This window comes from Stegostoma tigrinum, chromosome 9, assembly GCF_030684315.1.
Source record: "Stegostoma tigrinum isolate sSteTig4 chromosome 9, sSteTig4.hap1, whole genome shotgun sequence".
Classification (NCBI taxonomy): domain Eukaryota; kingdom Metazoa; phylum Chordata; class Chondrichthyes; order Orectolobiformes; family Stegostomatidae; genus Stegostoma; species Stegostoma tigrinum.
The window spans coordinates 95,519,608-95,541,368 of NC_081362.1; the positions used below are offsets into that span (position 1 = coordinate 95,519,608).

The following is a 21,761-nucleotide window of genomic DNA, read 5'->3' on the forward strand; positions in this document are numbered from 1 at the left end:
CTGGGAATTTAGAGGCAATGTGGGAAATCGAACAGGATAAACTGAGACCAGGATGAAGGGCCCAGCACAGAAGTGGGATATCACAGGAAAACTATACGTTCATTGATGGGTGTGAGCTACTAATTTGACTGTTATTGGTTCCTTTCAGGTTGAAGGTAAATAGTGCAAATGTTTACAGGTTATAAACTAAAAGACGTGTGAAATGTTTAAAAGTCAAACTGAGTACTCAGTAATTCCCCACACATTTCAAGAGGAAGAAGCTGGATTGAAATGTAAAAAATTACAACCAAGTGGAATTTAAGTTCAATGACATGAGGGAGAAGGTGGACAGAGTTGGTTGGAAGGGGAGACCAGCAGGGAAGATGGTTGAGCAGCGCGAGTCTGAGCTGAGAATCTTCATTATTGGAAGATTTTCTGATCGTGAGCAGAACTTGGAAGACTATTGGTTGAGCAGATATGAATTTGATGGATCTTTATGTTGGCTTCAGCTCTTTTCTTAATTTCAAAAATTTGCAGGAAGGCTGTTTAAGGCTCTGGTCTGACTGCATGTCGAATATTGAGAACAGTTTTGGGCCCGACATCTAAGGAACGAAGTGCTGACATTGAAGTGAGTCCAGAGGAGATTTACAAGAATGGTCATGGGCTGAAAGGCTTGTCATATGAGGAGCAGTCATATGAGGTTCTTAATTGGTAAGGGGATCATGGGTCACAGGGAGACAATGGGTGAATGGAGGTTGAGAGACATAATGGTCACGACTGAATGGTAAAGCTTATTTCATGGAATGAATGGACTAATTCTGCTCCTATATCTTCTGTTTGTGGTGTCAATCAGGCAGGCTGGATGGTGTCAAGCACCTTGAGTGTTATTGGAGCTGCACCCATTCAGGCAAGTGGGGAGTATTCCATCATATCCCTGACTTGTGCCTTGTCGATTGTGGACAGGCTTTGGGGAGTCAGGTTGAGAGTTATTTTTTGCAGGATCCCTCGTCTTTGACTTGATCTTTTCACCATTGTATTTATATAGTCGCTGAATTATAGGATCGTACAACATGGATACAGACCCTTCGGTCCAACCAGTCCATGCTGACCATTATCCCAAACTAAATTAGTCCCACCTGTCTGTGCTTGAACCATATCCCTCCAAACAGTTCTTATTCAAGCATTTATCGAAATATCTTGCAAACATTGGAACTGTTCCAATATCTACCACTTCTGGAAATTCTTTCCACACATGGACCACTCAAAAATATTGTCTATCATGTCTTTTAAAATCTCCCTCTGGTCACCATAAAAACATGCTCCCAGTCTTGAAACCCCCTATCATGGGGTAAAGACACCTACCATCCACCTTATGTATACCCCTCATGTTTTATAAACCTCTATATAGTCACCTCTAACCTCCTGTGCTCCAGTGAAAAAAGTTCTAGCCTATCCAGTCTCTCCTTATAATTGAACATCCATTCTAAGTATCATCCTGGTAAATCTCTTCTGATCCTTCTACAGCTTAATGATATCCTTTCTATAACAAGGAGGGCACAATTAGACATTACTCCAGAAGATGTCTAACCAAATGTCCTGTACAACCTCAGCATAACATCCCAACTCGTACACTCAAACATCTGAGCAATGAAGGCAAGCATGCTAAATACTTCTTAACTATCCTATCTATGTGATGCAAACTTCAATGAATTATGTCCCTGAGCCCTTAGTTCTCTCTTCTGCAACACTGCCCAAGGCACAACCACTCATTGTGTAATAGATATAATAAAGTGTGAGGCTGGATGAACACAGCAGGGCAAGCAGTATCTCAGGAGCACAAAAGCTGATGTTTCGGGCCTAGACCCTTCATCAGAGAGTGATAGGGTTAGGGTTGGTGTTAGCTCTCTGATGAAGGGTCTAGGCGCAAAACATCAGCTATTGTGCTCCTAAGATGCTGCTTGGCCGGCTGTGTTCATCCAGCTCCACACTTTGTTATCTCGGATTCTCCAGCATCTGCAGCTCCCATTATCTCTCATTCATTGTGTAAGCCATATCTTTGTTTTACTAAAATGCAAAACCTTGCATTAATCCAAATGAAACACCATCTGCCACTCCTCAGCCCATTGACCCAATCAATCAAGATCTCTGTCCACTAGAACACCAATTTTGGTGTTACCTGCAGCCTTACTAACCATCTTTCTACATTCTCATCTAAATTATTTATATAAATGGCAACATGAGTGTATGCAGTACCAGTCCCTGTCACCATCATCCTCTGCCTCCTGCCATTAAGGGAGACCAATCCAGCTTCTGGACAATAGAAACCCAAAGAAGGTTAATAGTGAGAGATTCAGCAATGGCAAGCAATCAACAATGGATTCATAATCATCACTGGACTCTTAATTCCACATTTTTATTGAATTTTAATTTCACCATCTGCTGTGGGGGGATTCAAACCCATGTCCCCCGAACATTATCTGGGCCTCTGGATTAACAGTCCTGTGGTCATACCACTAGGCCATCACCTTTCCCTGTGAATCCATTGTCTGATTATCAAGAAAAACCTATCTGATTCATTAGTGTCCTTTCAGGAAGCAAACTGCCATCCTTTCCCGGTCTGGCCTACACATGACTCCAGACCCACAGCAATGGGGCTGACTCTGAACTGTCCTCAGAGCAATTAGGGATGGGCAATAAATACTGCCTAGCAAGCGACACCATCATCCCATGAAATGAATAAAGAATAAAGACCACCTTAACAATGCAGAAGCTGCTGGGAGCCCGAACCCACCTCTGAAATTACTGACATTAAGTACACAAAGCTGGGCCCACTGGAGTCCATGCTGCTGGGCCTTTGCTGCTGTTGCCATGACCTAGCTATTCACCATGGGGTAGGCAAAGCAAAATAAAAAAAAGGAGTGAGCGAGAGCGAGCGAGCGAGCGAGAAAAGGTGAAAGAAATACAGGCAGAACGGACAAGCCCCAGGCACAGAAACCCTACTCCACCACTATCTTACTGGGCGATAGAGGGAAGATCATCAATGAAGCAGCTGTAGATGGCTGGGCCCAGGATACTACCCTGAGGAGATGTCCTGGAGCTGAGATGGCTGGCCTCTAACAACCAGAACCATCTTCCTATGTGTCAGGTCTGACTCCAACCAGCAGACCGCCTTCTTCCTGACTTCCATTGACTCCAATTGTGCTCAGGCTCCTTGAACCTACACTTAGTCAAATGTGGCCTTGCTGTTAAAGGCTGTCCCTCTCACCTCCCCTCTGCAATTCAGCGTTTGTCCATGTTTGAACCGAGGCTGTGATGAGGTCAGGAGCTGAGTGGCCCTGGCAGAACCCAAACTGAGCGCCACTGAGCAGGTTATTGTTGAGCAGGTGCTGCTTGACAGCGCTGACACCTTCCATCATTTTCCTGATAATTGCCAGGAGAACGATGAGGAATTGGCCGGCTTGGTTTTGTTCAATTTTCCACATTATTGGGTTGACTTTGGTATTGTAGCTCTACTGGAACAACTTGGCGAGGAGCATGGCAAGTTCTGGAGCACATGTTCTGTCCTCGAGTTAGGATGTTGTCAGGGCATATGGCCATTACAGTATTCAGTGCCTGAAGTCATTTCTTGATATCATGCGATGTGATTTGAATTAACAGAAGTCTATTGAAAGGGATCTCCAAAGGAAACTGTAATGGTCCAACCATTTGGCATATCCTGCTGAATAATGTTGCAAATGCTTGGGCGTTGTCTTTTGTACTGAAGAACTGAGCTCTCAGATGATTGGAATGGAGGACATTGCTCAATTATCCACCATCATTTCACACCGGCCGTGACTGGATTGCAAAGATTCGAGCTGATCCTTCGGTTTTGGGATCACGGTGCTCTGTCACTAGCTGCGTCTCTTGTCTGGTGTGCGCGCAGACACACACACTTCGGTAATTTCACCAGGGAGACACCCCTGTTTTGGGTATGCCAGCTGAAACACCACAGTGTGCTATGAATTAATGCTTTGATTCTGTGTTTTAGCAATTATTTTAATGGAACAATGACGGTTATGGGAGATAGTGATAAATACTCCCAGATTTTCCAATCAGTGGCCAGAGGAACCCATTGTAAGCTTTCACAGTGAATTGGAAATTTCTACTTCATTAAGACTTGCTCCTGTTTGTTGCTGGGCCCATCCTCACCCAAACAATAAGATCTGCAGTCATCTACTTTCCTTCAGTGCTCAGTTCTCCCAATACACACTGTCAGAGTCATTCCCAAAGTGGGCAGTTTCACATTCTAACACCTACCTTTCTGTTTTCCAGCAAGGCGGTTCAGCAGATATGATTTTCCTGTCCGATATTTCCCGATTATAGCAACAACTACCAAAGCCTGATCAATGGTCTTTAACAAATCCACAGCAGGTTGATGCACTGACAGGCTCCCATCGGGTGAATTTACAACCAGGGCTATCGGAGATTCCATTTCTGTGTATGATTCCATCCTGTTGACTGAGAACACATGATATACCGGGAATATTGTTGAGCAATATTTGTGTATGTAGCACATCTACTGGAATTAATTAGGTTGATAAACTGCGATAATCATATTAAATATTACTGAGCAGTTTGTTCAAACTTGACTTCCTTCCTTCTTTTGTTATGACAGACAGTCCCTGTCTCAGACCATCAAATTGGCTTTCCCCAGTTTTGAACTTTAACTTGTGGACCAGACCCATACTTTTCCATTGCAAGGTTACAACTAGCAGTTTGCAAAACATTTTTACAGGGGAGGATGAGCAGCCAGAGGTCACAGTGCACATTAGTATAACAATATTCCACCAATAACATAGGTAGAAAAATAGGTGAGGTTCTGCAAAGTGAGTACAGGGAGTTACGAAAGAGGCTGAAAAGCAGGACCTCAAGGGTGGTAATCTCTGGGTTACTACCAGTGCCATGTGCTATAGAAGCAAGGAATAGAAAGTTAGGTCAGATGAATGTGTGGCTAAGCAGCCAATGCAAGGGGCAGGGGTTCATGTTCTTGAATCATCGGGACTCTCCTGGGGCAACAGTGACCTGCAGAAGAGGGATGGGTTGCACCTACACTGGAGGGGAACCAACATCCTTGCAAGGAGGTTTGCTGGTGCTACTCAGGAGGGTTTAACCTAGGGTCATAGGCGGCTGGGAACCAGAGCAGCAGGTCAGCAAAAAGGGATTGAAGGGAAAGTAGGCGTTAGAACCAGTAAGTCAGAAAGGACAGGCAGAGAAAGGTAAGTGAACACATTGGTACTAAAGGGCAGAAGTGTGTTTATTTCAACGCAAGGAGAATTATAGGTAAGGCAAGTGGGCTTAGGACCCAGTCAGTGCATAGAACTATGATGCTGGGGCCATTAGAGACTTCGTTGAGGGGGACAGGGCTGGCTGGTCGACACTCCAGTGTTTTGTTGTTTTGGACAAGGTAGAGAGGAAGATAAGAGATGAAGGAGTTAGGCATTGCAGTCAGGGAAAATGTTACATCTCAAATCCAAGGACATAGTGGAAGGCTCATCCACTGAGGCAAATGGGTAGTATGGCTGAAATAATAGGTGCAATCACTCTAATAGGGTTAGACTATGGGAATCTGCACAGAGATTGACGAACAATTATGTAGGCAGGTTATTGAAACAACAAAAACAACAGGGTTGGCATACTAGGCGACTTTAACTTTCCCAACATGGGCTGGGACTCCCATAGAGCAAGAGGTTTAGATCAGGCAAAATTTGTTAGCTGCATCGTGAAACAAGACGTGGATGGTCCAACTAGAGGAGGAGCCATATTGAACCTTGCATTCGCTAATGAGCCTGGCCACATGACTGACCTTTCGGTGGGAGAGCATGTTGGTAACAGTGACCACAACTCCTTATGCTTTATGACAGGTATGAAGAAGGACAAGTCAGGACCCTGGGAGAAGGGCAAATTACAAAAATATTAGGCAGTGGCTAAATACTGTTAATTGGGAGGAGCTGTTATCAGGCAAGTCCACATTTGACATGTAGGAACTGTTTAAAGGCATGCTGATGAGAGTTTAGACCAGCGTGCTGCAGTAAGGTGAAAGGACGTGGATGGCAAGGTAAGGGTTAATGAGGGGGTTGAATATTTAGTCAAAAGAGAAAAGGAAGCATATGTAAGGTTTTGGAAGCTAAAATCCATCAAGGGCTGGTGAGGATTATAAGGAAAGCAGGAAAGATCTCAAGCAGTGAATGAGGAGAGCAAGAAGGGGCCATGAAATGACCTTGGGGGCACGTCGGGTTAAACAGAATCCCAAGGTATTCTCTACATGCTGTAAAAACAAGAGGATAACTAGGGAGAAGGTAGGATCACTCAAGGACAAAGGAGGGAAGTTATGCTTGGAGGCAGAGGATGCTAGATCCTAAAGGAGTGCGTTGTATTAGTGTTCACCCAGGAAAGGATATGGAGCACAGTGAGATTGGTGTGGATCACGCTAACATGCTAGGGAATTTGGGATCAAGAAAGAAATAGTGTCAGGGCCCTTGACGAGCATTAAGGTGGATACGTCTGCAGGGTTTGATGGCACTAATCCCAGGTAGGATGGAGGCAAGAAGAGATTGCTGGTGACCAAGAACTTTCTACCCTCACTGGACACTAGAGAGGTCTCAAAGGACTGGTAAGTAGCTAATGTTGTTCCTGTGTCCAAGGAGGGAAATAGGGATAATTCAGGAAACTGCAGACTGGTCTGCCTCACATTGGTGGTTGAGAAGCTCTGGGAGGGAATCCTCAGGGATAGGATTAATGCACATTTGGAAAAGCATGTTCTAATTAGGGATAGTCAGCATGGCTTTGTGCAGGGCAGGTCATGTCTTACCAACTTATTTGCATTTTTTTGAAGAGGTGACAAAGGTGATCGATGAGGGTAGGGTGGTGGATGTGGTTTACATGGATTTCAGTAAGGCTTTCAACAAGGTCCCTCATGGTAGGCTCATCCAGAAGATTGAGATGCATGGGATCCAAATGATTAGGCAACATGGATTTAGAATAGGCTTGCCCATAGAGGGCATACCACAGTTGCAGAAGGGTATTTTTCAAACTGCAGGTCCATGAATAGTGGTGTTCCACAGGGATCTGTACTGGGACCTCTGCTGTGTGTGATATATACACATAAATGAGTTGGAAGATGTAGGTGGGTGGGTTACTAAGTTTGCCGATGATACCAAGATCATTGGAGTTGTGGACAGTGTTGAAGATTATCAAAGGATACAGTGGGATATACAGCAGTTGCAGATATGGGCAGAGAAATGGCAGATGGAGTTTAATCCAGGTAAGTGTGAGATGCTGCACTTTTGGAGGTCAACTTGTAAGGAAAGGTAGACAGTTAATGGCAGGACTCTGAACAGCATTGACGTACAGATGGATCTCGGGGTTCAAGTCCGTAGATCACTGAAAGCAGCAACGCAACTAGATAGGGTGGCAAAGAAGATCTATGGCATGCTTGCCTTTATTGGTCAGGGAACAGAGTGTAAGAGTCAGGGTATCAAGTTGCAGTTTTATAAGACTTTGGTTAGGCCACACTTAGAGCATTGTGTTCAGTTCGGGTTGCCACATTGCAAGATGGATGTGGAGATTTTAGAGAGGGTGCTGAAGATATGAACCAGGATGCTGCCTGGATTCAGGGATATGAACTATAAGGAGAGGCTAGAAAAACTCAGGGTTGTTTTCTCTGGAGCAGGAGAGGCTGTGGGGGACACTTGATAGATGTCCATAAAATTATGAGATGCATAGCTAGGGTTGACAGTCAGAATCTTTTACCCGGGGGTGAAATGTCTAAAACTAGGGGGCATGCATTGAAGGTGAGGGAGAAAGCTCAAAATGTGAGGGGCAAATTTTCTCCCCCTCCCACCCACCCAGAGAGTGGCAAGAGTCTGGAACACACTGCCAGAGGTGGTGGTGATGGTGGCCGATACATTAGAGATGTTTAAGTGGTTTTTAAGATTAGCACATGAGTATACAAAGGATGGACGGATATTGGGTCAATGGGCCAAAGGGTGGCAAATGGAGTTTAATTTGGACAAATGAGAGGTATTGCATTTTGGTAAAACTAATAAAGGCAAGGCTTATGCTATTAAAGATAGGGCCTTGGTCAGTGTTGCAGAACAGAGACAAATTGACCACAGGGTAAAAAAGGAAATCCACGGAGTAGGGGGTAGAGAGAGCAATTATAAAGCTCTGGTGTTTTCACTGCAGTTATGTAGGCCACATGAAGTCACAGTGTTGGTGGGTTTAGGAAAAAAAAACACACACTGGGAAGTTGCATGTGGAAAACCAAGAGAAGCCAGTGAGTTTTGTTGAAGTGGCAAAGGAAAGCACAGTGGAAGCTAAAAAGCTGCATAAGAATGTACAACCTGATCAGGGGCTGGTGGAGAAATAAGTGGCTGATCTCTTTAAAGAATTCACTTGCATGAGTCTATGCCGGGAGGAGCAGGTAAAGAAATTAAAATGTTAAGAGATAAGGGAACAGGTTAATCTTTCACTGTGAGATACGAAGGAGATACGTAATTCAGAAGGAGTATTGCTAGAAAAGATGGTAAATTCATCGTCGGAAGAACAGTGTTCCTTTATATAAAAAGTGAGGTTGTAGACACCAGCGAAAGTGATGCAGTGGTGGTAGGAGTAAAAGAGAAGTTGAGTTCCAGAAACAGTTTATCCTTTTTAATAATATAGCTGGATCACAGGCGGGTGTGATGCCAACTGTGGTTGAAAAGCCAGTGAAAAATGAGACAAATCTTACAGGAAGGATATCCTAGGATTTTTCCTGACCGTTTGGTAAAAAGACCACAAAACTACACGTTGAAACAGGAGGAGAAATGAAGGAGTAAAGATAAGGAAGTTGGAGTTCAATTTTCAGACATGATGTTTGATCAAATGGTTGAGGAAAAAAAAACACAAGAACAGGTGGAGGACAAAATGGTTATTTTTTGTTTTGAGAGGTTAGCTGAATTGCAACAGAAAGGTGGAAAAATAATATAACAAGGTGTAGAGCTGGATGAACACAGCAGGTCGAGCAGGAAAGCTGACGTTTCGGGCCTAGACCCTTCTTCAGAAAAATGTTTTCTGACCAAGGGTCTAGACCCAAAACGTCAGCTTTCCTGCTCCTGTGATGCTGCTTGGCCTGCTCTGTTCATCCAGCTCTGCACCTTGTTATCTCAGACTCTCCAGCATCTGCAGTTCCTACCATCTCATGGAAAAATAATGTACTTTTGTCAAAAAGCTTAGGAAGCAGCAGAATGTGAGTGTATCCCAGAATGTTATGACCTTAAAAATGATGCTTGATGAGGAAGTGGAGACCATTACATATTCAGCCGAATGCAAAATGGGCAGAAGTTAATCAAGTTATATTACTGTAGGGTTATAGAAAGATGGTGTTGCGGGGATCACATGACCTACCAGTAGGTGGTCATCTTGAAGCAAGGAAAATTTAAGCCAAAAAAGAAGAACACTTTTATTAACCTGGACTATATAAAGATTTAAAGCTTTCATTAACAGGGGGATTGAGTTTAAGAGTCGTGAGATCTTGTTGCAGCTCTATAAAACTTTGGTTAGACCGCACTTGGAATACTGCGTCCAGTTCTGGGCGCCCTATTATAGGAAAGATGTGGATGCTTTGGAGAGGGTTCAGAGGAGGTTTACCAGGATGCTGCCTGGACTGGAGGGCTTATCTTATGAAGAGAGGTTGACTGAGCTCGGTCTCTTTTCATTGGAGAAAAGGAGGAGGAGAGGGGACCTAATTGAGGTATACAAGATAATGAGAGGCATAGATAGAGTCGATAGCCAGAGACTATTTCCCAGGGCAGAAATGGCTAGCACGAGGGGTCATAGTTTTAAGCTGGTTGGTGGAAAGTATAGAGGGGATGTCAGAGGCAGGTTCTTTACGCAGAGAGTTGTGAGAGCATGGAATGCGTTGCCAGCAGCAGTTGTGGAAGCAAGGTCATTGGGGTCATTTAAGAGACTGCTGGACATGCATATGGTCACAGAAATTTGAGGGTGCATCCATGAGGATCAATGGTCGGCACAACATTGTGGGCTGAAGGGCCTGTTCTGTGCTGTACTGTTCTATGTTCTATGTTCTATGTTCTATGTGGTTGGATTTTGCCAGATAGGTCTCACGTGTCAGTTAATAGTGTAACCTCAGGCAAGGATAAAAACAGCAACCTTCACGATTGCAGCATTTGAGGAACCTTTTTAGAAGAGTTTAAATGCATCCATAAGAATCCTTCCCTAGAACACAAAGTGGGAATCAGCATTTGTTGGCCATAAATGAAGCGTCCACTCGATTTCCAGAGGTGAGACAGAGTTTGGAGATTACATACTTGGACCGTGTGTCATATTTTAGAGAGAGATTAAGTAGAGAGACTGTGTTGACAGGACAGCATTTAAAAGTCACACAGCAGGTCATGAAACAGGAAGCTGAAAAAAGATCAAAAACGTGTAATTTCTCTACTGGAGATAAAGTGTTGCTACCAGTGGGAGGTGAGTGATTCGATGTAAAATTTAGTGGGCCTTATCAAATTCAAAGAAAATTGAGTGAAGTGAATTACTCGATAGGAAAACCAGATAGGAGAAATCTCACAGAATGTGAATTTGCGCCAAGGTTTTTGATAGGGAAGGAAAGTAAGAAGGAAAATGCGTAGCTGGTTATAACATAGCGTGAAATAGTAGTTCAGATGGTTCTGAAGTTTATTTTCAAGATGGCAGCAGAGTAGCAGTGCTGCGTTTGAGATCCAGAGCTCATCTGCTTTTCTTTGTCTCCTTCTATCCGATTTAGCATTTTCTTTAAGGTCTTTTGCTTTTGGGGAGGCATTGATGACTGGTCCTCTGTGAGCATGTTCCAGGACCTGGAAACTGCTGAACTTATCGTAGATTAAACACACTTCCACTAACCTGCTGACGGTTCTATGGAAGACTTATTCACAAGAATCTACCTGCAATTAACTTTCAGGCCTGGCCTCAAACAAACAATGGTTTCTTTGGCTTTTGCTTTAAAACAAGCTGCTGCCTACAGCCCAAAAGTCAACTTCAGCTCACAGGCCACAGCTCCAAACCCTAGGGGATGAAAATAGTGCACGACAGGAATGAAATATCAGCGAGGGTTCTCGCTCTTTCAATGGGTGTGACTTAATGGGATTTTCTGGAGTGGGAAAGATAGTGGGCAGCACCGAATCAGATGGGGAGATTGGTGTCTGATTCCCATTGACAGGAAAACTGCCTGTCATTTAGAGAAAGTTGGAGGAGCCCAATATGGGAAACCAGGTTACAGGCAGCAGGAAGCACGTGAGATTTGTTCCTGAACAACTTGAAACTGTTTAATAGAATCACAGAATCATGGAACCTCTACAGAGTAGAAACTGGCCACTCGACCCAACAAGTCCACATCCAAACCTCTGAAGAGCTTCCCACCCACACCCATTCCCCTATCCCTACATCTCCTTTGTCTAACCCACCTAAAACTAAGTATCCCTGGACACAAGGGGCAATTTAGCACGGCCAATCCACCTACCCTACACATCTTTGGACTGTGGGAGGAAACCAGAGCATCTGGAGGAAACCCATGCAGACACGGGGAGAAAGTGCAAACTCTGCACAGACAGTCACCCAAGAATGGAATAGAACCCAGGTCCTTGGTGCTGTGAGGCAGCAGTGGCTCAACAGGATTTGATGGTGGCTCAGGGATTTAACTGGCCTGTGGGGGAGGCAATGACCTCGTGGTATCATTGCACAACTGTTAACCCAGACACTCAGGCAATGTTCTGGGAAACTGGTTCAAATCCCATCATGGCAGATAGTGGCAGTTAAATTCAATTTTAAAATTCTGGACTGCAAGAGTTTAATGATGATCATGAAACTATGATCAATTATTGGAAAAACTTATCTGATTCATTGATGTCCGTTATAGAAGGAAACTGTGATCCTTACCTGGTCTGGCCTACATGTGACTCCAGGCCCACAGCTATGAGGTTGACACTGAAATGCCCCCTGGGCTGTAGAGAAGGGCAATAAATTCTGGCCCAGCCAGCAACGCCCTCATCCCGTAACTGAAAAACCAAATACAAAACATGTGTCTCATGAAGACACAAAGCCACACAGTGACCCCAGTGCGACCAGGATGGGCCTGGGGCAAATGAGGGTGGTCCCTTACTTACAGACTGTTCAGGGCCCAATCAGGGACCTAGCTTTAGGGAAGCAGCATTACTGCTCACATACATCCTATTGCTCCCTTCATTCACTCCCTTACCAGTGACCTTCTCCCTGTAATTCCCATCCTGCCCTATGTATCTCTCTCCAGCGATTTATCAGTGATCCATGGTAAAGAGCTCAGTGGAATCCCAGCAGTAACTCCCATTCCCAATGGCATTGTGAATCCTGGAGGAGCTGCTGACCTCAGGTGGGATTTCTGATGGAACCAGGCCTTCATTCAGCCAGCAGGTGGATGCTTCAGGAAAGTGTCTGATTAGTCAGAAATAGCACTGCGGCATCCTGTGGAAAGGGAGCACGGGGGCCCCACTGGTTCGAGACTCACTTGATTCACTACAACTAAATTCCAGCCAATTGGCCCATCCCAGGCAAAATTATGATTTTGACTGATAGGTGTCTGCGAATATGTTCTTGCTTAGCAACAAACAACTTGTTGATAGATACTGAAATCTGATGGAGATTAAATCCTTTTCTGATTCCTCGAGGATCTGAGCATCCAATGTGAAACCTTCACCTCGAGTTGAAACCTCCTCATTATGGAATACCTTAGGGTCCTGCAATCTGTGTCTTTGAAACAATACATGACCTCAGTGGTTTGGTTAAAGTGTCTTCATTTGAGGAGATGCTACCATGGGTTAAAAAGATAAGAAACAGGAGCAGGAGTGGGGCCATTCAGCCCCTCAAGCCCGCTCTGCAATTATTTTTCATTAATTCACAGCATGAGGGACATGCTGTCAAGGCACGATTTATTGCCCATCCCTCACTGCCCAGAGGGCATATCAGAGTCTGCCATATTGCTGTGGGTCTGGAGTTGCAAGTAGGCCAGACTAGATAAGGATGGCAGGTTCCTCCCCTAACCAGATGGGGTTTTTCCTGATCATCGACAATGGATTCACAGTAATCATTAGATTCTTAATTCCAGATAGTTATTGAATTTAAATTCCACCATCTGCCATGGTGGGATTTGAACCTGGGTACGCAGAACGGGATCCGGGGCTCTCCCTCCAACCGTGATGGTTTGTTCCTTCAGTTATTTTTAAAACTGAGGTAAAGAATTCCTGACATTCACTACCAACTGGGAGAAGACATTCTTTCACATTTCAGTTTTAAATGAGTGATTCCTTATTCTGTGATTATCACCCCTAGTTTGAGATTCTCCAACTCATGGTACAATTTTTGTATCATCTGTGAACTGAGCAATGTGCCCTCCCACATTCCGGAGTAAATCATTGACAGGAACCACTAGCAGTAAGGGCCCCACACTGACACCTATCGGACCCCATCGAACACAGACTTCCAGTTAGAAAATCACCCCTTGACCATCACCCTCTGCTTCCTGATACTCAGCAAATTCTGGATCCAATTTCACACATTTCCTTGTATCCCACGGGATCTTATTTTCACTGTTAGCTTCCCATGTGGGCCCGTCTCAAAAGCCTTGCTGAATACCAAGTGGATACATGAAATGCATTGTCCTCATCTACAAGCCTAGTGACCTCTTCAAAAAATTCAATCAAGTGAGGCAGACATGACCTCCCTTCAACAAAACCTGATCTTGATTAATCCCTGCCTCTCCAAGTGCAGATTAATTCTGTCCCTCAGAATTGCTTCCAATAGTTTTCCCAGCACTGGGGTTAGCCTGTAGTTTCCTAGTTTATCTGTGCTCCCTTTCTGAATTATGATACCACATTGACTGCTCTCCTGTCCTCTGAGATCTCTCCTGTGGCCAGAGAGCAATTGAAGACTGTTGCCAGCTGCCCTGTTATTTCTTCCCCACCTCGCTCAGGCTGGGATACACTTCACCTAGCCCTGGAGATTTATCTACATCTGAGACTGCCAAATCACCCAGGCCTCTCTGTTGACGTTAATTTCTTTAATTACAGCAAAGTCTTTCTGCCTGATTTCCAGCCTCACTTTGCACCCTCACTCCCGTACACTGACATGAAGAATTCATCGACAACCCCACCTACATCCTCCATCTCCGCGTTCACACACACATTACTGCAGCCGATCTTAATGGGCTTTACTGTTTCCCCAGAGACATTTTATCCTCTTGTACTTGTAAAATAACTGAGGATTTTCTTTTATTTTACCTCCTGTGCATGCCCCATACTTTCTCTCCGAACTTCCTTTTAAAATTTCCCCTTGTACATTCCATCCACCTCTAGGGCTCCTGCTGTTTTAAGCCCTCAGTATCTGCCTGAGGCCTCCCTTCTTCTCTCTATCCAATCCTGTCTATCCCTTGGTACCCAGGGTTTGCTGGATTTGGTGGTCCCACCCTTGATCTTTATTTGAACATGTTGGTGCTGTGCTCCTGATCGCATCTTTGAATGCATCCCACTGCTCTGACACAATTACCTCAAACATCTGCGTTCTGAGGAAGGGCCACCAGACCCAGAACGTTAAATACATTCTCCTTCACAGATGCTGCCAGACCTGCTGAGCTTTTCCAGAAATTTCTGTTTTGTTTCCAGATTTACAGTATCCACAGTTCTTCTGCTTTATGTTACCTAAAATATCTGCTCACTATCCACTCTGGCCAAATTGTACACAATTTTATGAAAAAGAAAACAGCCTTCCCAAGTTTAGGATATCGATGTCATCCTTTCCAACAATAACCTTCAATCTCAATGTAGTGAGGGAGGAGATCACAGGGACTGTGACCAAACTGTTTAATTCGAGTCTGGCCACAGGGAGGTGCTAGAGGATGGGAGGACAGCTAATGTGGCTTCATTTTCTGTGAGAAGGCTGATAGAGATAGAGCTGGGACTCCCACATGCTCAGCTTCAGTTTGTCACCAAGCTTGCTGGTGTCTCTGAGGTTGTGATAGTGTGAGCGGTAGGCGTGTGTTAGCGATCGATTCACTGTGTTATAAAACTCTCTGAAGGTGCTGAGCATTTGGTTAAGGGGCATATTGTATGTTTGGAATGGGGGGGGGCACGAGGGGGGGCACAGTGGGGGTTTGGCGTGGTGACAAACTGAAGCTGAGCATGTGCCAGTCCCAAGCCATTAACTCTACCTGTACACATCATGGTTTTATAAACTTCTGTAATGTTACCTCTCAATCTCCTCCGCTCTAATGAAAAAAGTTCTGGCTTTCCTCATACCTCAAACCTTGCAAACCCAGCAGCATCCTTCATCCATTCTCTTTTGAACTGTCTCCAGCTTAACAAAAATCCTTCCTACGACTGTGCAACCAGAACAGGACACGGCACTCTAGAAGGGGCCTCACTACTGCCCTGTACAATCTCAACATGACATCCCAACTCCTATACTCAAAAAGGACGTTCTGAGGAAGGGTCACTCGACCCAAAACTTTACGTCAGATCTCTCTCTACAAACGCTGACAGACCTGCCATGTTTTTCCAGCAAATTCTGTTTTTTAAAACCCTAGTTGCCTCTGTTCTAGAACACTACTCACGACAGATCTCCATTCTAAAGAACAACCCTTCACCATCACTCTGACTCCTCCCTCCCCTTCCTTAACCTCGGTTTCTATTTCTGGGGATAGACTGGCCACTAATATCCAGTAACAATCCACCGACTCTCAGTTACCTGGACTATACATCCTCACACTCTGATTCCAGTAAAGACTCTATTCCATTCTCCCAGTTCCTCCGTCACCATCACATACATTCTGATGATACCAACATCAGCAGGGGAGACTCCAAAATGTCCACCTTCTTCTCCATCAGTCTTCCTATTTGCATTGCCAGTAAGAATTCTTCCACCCTGGCCCTCGAGCAGCATAAGGTCTCCCTGAATGGAACTAACAAATCTCCCTGCTAAGATATTGATCCCTTTCCAGTGCACATTGAACCCATCCTTTCTGGCCAGGTCTTCACTGTACCAGAACAAAGTCCAGATGTCCTGAAAACTGGAATCTGTGAACAATTCACCAACTCTTCTCTCACTGATATATCTCCTTTAACCTTTTTCTCCCTTCCCTCACCAGAAATTAGTTCTTTCACAGTAATATTTTCAAATCTTCTACTGAAACTTTTAAATTCACGTTGTAAACAAAATCTTTTCCCTAAAAAAGTGTGATTCCTCACATTGTGTATACAATAATTTCTGTCTTCGAAATCTCACCTTTAGCAATGTGCTTGAATTGTTTACAGACATGCTTAATCCAAGCACCAGGAATGCAACATAACATCCTAAATTTACGCTTGCTGCCACAGAATCTGTTTGTTTGTGCCCTGACAAGTGTCCACAACAACAATTATTCTACTAAATTTTGTCAAACACTGCCCATTACCCAACTGCCTCTTCCATTTTCTTAGGAAAGGCTGTCCCCTTCAACAGTTACCAAACACTGATCTTGCTGTCTAATCACTAGATTTTCTAAATCTAGTGCCCATCTCACTCTGTACCTCCCTTCGGCCCTTCAGAGCATCAATCTGAAGGATAGGAACTTTCAATCATCCCTGATATATTAAAAATGAATTACCTTTGATTCCCTCAAGAAAGTTACATTAAAATGCAAAATAATTAAAAACGAAACATGTAAATCTAAATAAAGTCAAGCACTTAGCAGATTCACCGGAATTAAAAAGACCCCTGGACAATTAATACTTTAAATAAAAACAAATCATCTCCAGAGCCAAGATAACAAAAGTGTGGAGCTGGATGAACACAGCAGGCCAAGGAGCCCAAGATCCAGCCCCACACTTTGTTATCTCGGATTCTCCATCATCTGCAGTTCCCATTATCTCATCTCCGGAGCCGACCACATATCGGAGTGCTGAAAACGAAATCACAACCGCTTATTAAAAAGAAACTGTTCAGCTTTTCGAGGAAAAATTCCTGCACTGTGAATAGAAAGTTCCCTTTAACATACCAATGCCTTTTTTGAAGCTTCTGAATTTAGAACATGAAAACATCAACTTTTCACGCTGCCGAGGGTGTAAGGGATCTAAAGATATCAGTGAGCTTAGCAGGGGGTCAGTTTTATAGTTACTCATGAGGTAGACTGTGTTTAATAAAAACCAAAAGAACTGCGGATGCTGTAAATCAGGAAGAAAAGCAAAGTTGCTGGAAAAGCTCAGCCGGTCTGGCAGCATCTGTGGAGGAGAAAACAGAGGTAACGTTTCGGGTCCAGTGACCCTTCCTCAGGGCTGCTGGTGGCTGGGAAAGCATCAGTTTATCTGCAGAAAACATACGATAGGATAGAGCTCAGAGAGAGAGCAAAAAAGTTGGACAGACAAAGGAGTTGCTAACAATCAGGCGGGGAGGGTGAATAGTTGTTCATGGGGACTGTTAGTAAAACCGAAAGAACTGCGGATGCTGCAAATTGAACTGACCAGACCCTGTATTTAGTTGTCTAACTTTTCCTGAGCAAGTATTTCACTTTAAACTTTACTCAGTAAGATCAGTCAGAAAGATGGGTGAATGTCAGGAACGGCAAGAATTTAGTCACAGAGTGTATTAGAGACAGAGACAGATCGGCTCTTTAATGGTAAGATCTATGATCTAACATCCTGCCCGAATAACAATGTGTGGAGCTGGCTGAACACGACCAGCATCTTAGATAATACAATGTGAGGCTGGATGAACACAGCAGACCCAGCAGCATCTCAGGAGCACAAAAGCTGACGTTTCGGGCCTAGACCCTTCATCAGAGAGGGGGATGGGGTGAGGGTTCTGGAATAAATAGGGAGAGAGGGGGAGGCGGACTGAAGAGGGAGAGAAAAGAAGATAGGTGGAGAGGAGAGTATAGGTGGGGAGGTAGGGAGGGGATAGGTCAGTCCAGGGAAGACGGACAGGTCAAGGAGGTGGGATGAGGTTAGTAGGTAGGAGATGGAGGTGCGGCTTGGGGTGGGAGGAAGGGATGGGTGAGAGGAAGAACAGGTTAGGGAGGCAGAGACAGGTTGGGCTGGTTTTGGGATGCAGTGGGTGGAGGGGAAGAGCTGGGCTGGTTGTGTGGTGTAGTGGGGGGAGGGGACGAACTGGGCTGGTTTTGGGATGCAGTGGGGGAAGGGGAGATTTTGAAGCTGGTGAAGTCCACTTTGATACCATTGGGCTGCAGGGTTCCCAAGCGGAATATGAGTTGCTGTTCCTGCAACCTTCGGGTGGCATCATTGTGGCACTGCAGGAGGCCCATGATGGACATGTCATCTAAAGAACGGGAGGGGGACTGGAAATGGTTTGCGACTGGGAGGTGCAGTTGTTTATTGCGAACCGAGCAGAGGTGTTCTGCAAAGCGGTCCCCAAGCCTCCGCTTGGTTTCCCCAATGTAGAGGAGGCCACACCGGGTACAGTGGATGCAGTATACCACATTGGCAGATGTGCAGGTGAACCTCTGCTTAATGTGGAAAGTCATCTTGGGGCCTGGGATAGGGGTGAGGGAGGAGCTGTGGGGGCAAGTGTAGCATTTCCTGCAGTTGCAGGGGAAGGTGCCGGGTGTGGTGGGGTTGGAGGGCAGTGTGGAGCGAACAAGGGACTCACGGAGAGAGTGGTTTCTTCGGAAAGCAGACAGGGGTGGGGATGGAAAAATGTCTTGGGTGGTAGGGTTGGATTGTAGTTGGCGGAAGTGTCGGAGGATGATGCGTTGTATCCGGAGGTTGGTGGGGTGGTGTGTGAGAACGAGGGGGATCCTCTTTGGGCGGTTGTGGTGGGAAATGCGAGAGACGCGGTCAAGGGCGTTCTCAATCACTGTGGGGGGAAAGTTGCGGTCCTTGAAGAACTTGGACATCTGGGATCCCGCACATCCCAGATGTCCAAGTTCTTCAAGGACCGCAACTTTCCCCCCACAGTGGTTGAGAACGCCCTTAACCGCGTCTCCCGCATTTCCTGCCACACATCCCTCACGCCCCGCCCCCGCCACAACCGCCCAAAGAGGATACCCCTCGTTCTCACACGCCACCCAACCAACCTCCGGATACAACGCATCATCCTCCGACACTTCTGCCATCTACAATCCGACCCCACCACCCAAGACATTTTTCCATCCCCACCCCTGTCTGCTTTCCGGAGAGACCACTCTCTCCGTGACTCCCTTGATTGCTCCACACTGCCCTCCAACCCCACCACACCCGGCACCTTCCCCTGTAACCGCAGGAAATGCTACACTTGCCCCCACACCTCCTCCCTCACCCCTATCCCAGGCCCCAAGATGACTTTCCACATTAAGCAGAGGTTCACCTGCACATCTGCCAATGTGGTATACTGCATCCACTCTACCCGGTGTGGCTCCCTCTACATTGGGGAAAGCAAGCGGAAGCTTGGGGACCGCTTTGATGAACACCTCCGCTCAGTTCGCAATAAACAACTGCACCTCCCAGTCGCAAACCATTTCCACTCCACCTCCCATTCTTTAGATGACATGTCCATCATGGGCCTCCTACAGTGCCACAATGATGCCACCCGAAGGTTGCAGGAACAGCAACTCACATTCTGCTTGGGAGCCCTGCAGCCCAATGGTATCAATGTGGACTTCACCGGCTTCAAAATCTCCCCTTCACCCATCGCATCCCAAAACCAGCCCAGTTCGTCCCCTCCCCCCACTGCACCACACAACCAGCCCAGCTCTTCCCCTCCACCCACTGCATCCCAAAACCGGTCCAACCTGTCTCTGCCTCCCTAACCTGTTCTTCCTCTCACCCATCCCTTCCTCCCACCCCAAGCCGCACCTCCATCTCCTACCTACTAACCTCATCCCACCTCCTTGACCTGTCCATCTTCCCTGGACTGACCAATCCCCTCCCTACCTCCCCACCTATACTCTCCTCTCCACCTATCTTCTTTTCTCTCCATCTTCGGTCCAAGTCCCCCTCTCTCCCTATTTATTCCAGAAACCTCACCCCATCCCCCTTTTCTGATGAAGGGTCTTGGCCCGAAACGTCAGCTTTTGTGCTCCTGAGATGCTGCTTGGCCTGCTGTGTTCATCCAGCTCCACACTTTGTTATCTTGGATTCTCCAGCATCTGCAGTTCCCATTGTCTCTGATAAAACCTGCCCCATTATGTTTCTGCTCACTGTTTGATGCAGTACTCACCTATCCACTGGTTAGTAATCGCCGTGTTCTGTCTGTGTCTAAACGAAACTGCATCTGAGCTGGTTCCTCTGAGTGCCTCAGTATTCAACATGCAAGCCGACCTATGAGTGCACGAGTTGGTTGATTACTGAGTGTGCCTCACCAAACAAGCAGCCACCCACTGTAATGAACGAACTGTCCAGAAGGGGCCAGTGCTTCCCGCAGTCCGGCTGAGAGATTCAGCATTGAATTGTGCAGAGACAGGAAACGCTGGTGACAGAGAGGGTCACTATTCCACTGAACAAAGTGAATTCTGTGAACTTTCTGTCTGGAGCTCTCATATTTTTATTTTCAGAAATGCATTTTTCAACGCAACAATCTCTCAAGTGTTTTCTCACCCAGAACTGACTTGGATCAGGTGATTCCAAAAGCTGCATTATTACCTCACAGAATCTTACGATTACACACAACTTTCTTCGACTTATTAAACTTCAGAATGTACTTCCGAAAGGGTGAAGAGAGGGCACTGAGCCAAACGAGGCAAATTCAACAGTTCAGCCCCAATGGTTGGGTTTTAAGGAGGCTTTCAATGAGATGTGTGATTTTCCTCTCCCAGACTTGGGGAATTTCACGATGAAGAGAGGCTGGATAAGTTTGTGATGAACACAGCAGGTCAAGCAGCATCAGAGGAGCAGGAGCATTTTCTGAAGAAGAGCCTAGGCCCAATGCTTCAGCTTTCCTGCTCCTCTGATGCTGTTTGGCCTGCTGCGTTCATCCAGTTACACGCCTTGTTATCTCAGATTCTCCAGCATCCTGCAGTTCCGACTAACTCTGGATCAGTTTGTGTTCTTTTGTTTCGAGACGGGTGTGGGAACCAGAAAGGGCTCTATAATTTAACAACAGATCACGTGAGGCGTAAATAAGGTGAAGAGCTCGAATCATTTTTCAAGGTCAAGAGAGTTCACAACAAGAGGGCATAGGTTCAAGGTGAGAGGGGAAATATTTAACAGGAACCCGAGGAGCAGCTTTCTCAGACAGATCGTGCTGAGTGCATGGAATGAGCTGCCAGATGAAAAGGAACTCTGTGGATACAATTACAACATCTAAATGGCAACTAGATGGGAATGTGGGCCAAATGCACACAAATGGGACCTGTTTGGTTCAGGACATCTGTTTGCCATGGATGATTTGGACGGAAGGGTCTGGTTCTGTGCTGAATGACTCTATAACTCTATGACACTGTGGATACAAATTAGCTGTTCCCATTAGTTGAAGGATAAATAATGAGAGAGCTTAATTTTAAAGTGAAAGGCAGAAGGCTCAGAGGGGATTGGATGAAAACCAGTTGCACAAAGAAAGTAGTGGGAATCTGGAATAAGACCAGGAAATACAGGAGCAGAATTCAACCATTTGGCCTGTTGACACTGCTCTGCAGTTGTATCATGGCTGATATATTTCTCAGCACTCTCTCCTGCCTTCTCCTCATACATCTTACCATTAAAGAGCCGATCTGTCTCTGTCTCTAATACACTCTGTGACTTGACCTCCACAGCCCTCTGCAGCAATGAGTTCCACAG

The 21,761-nt window shown here is 45.5% G+C and overlaps 1 protein-coding gene across 1 annotated transcript in view; it reads right to left on the bottom strand.

Moving 5' to 3' along the window:
- Positions 1-20,288, bottom strand: part of LOC125455206 (guanylate-binding protein 3-like) — a 58,932-nt gene extending 38,644 nt beyond the window's left edge. Inside the window, exons 1-2 of the mRNA XM_059648832.1 lie at positions 20,206-20,288; positions 4,276-4,476 (exon numbers count right to left, since the gene is read on the bottom strand). Of these exons, the coding sequence (XP_059504815.1) occupies positions 4,276-4,468 (193 nt within the window). The 5' untranslated portion in view covers positions 4,469-4,476; positions 20,206-20,288. The remainder of the gene's footprint in view (positions 1-4,275; positions 4,477-20,205) is intronic.
- Positions 20,289-21,761: the final 1,473 nt, after the last annotated feature.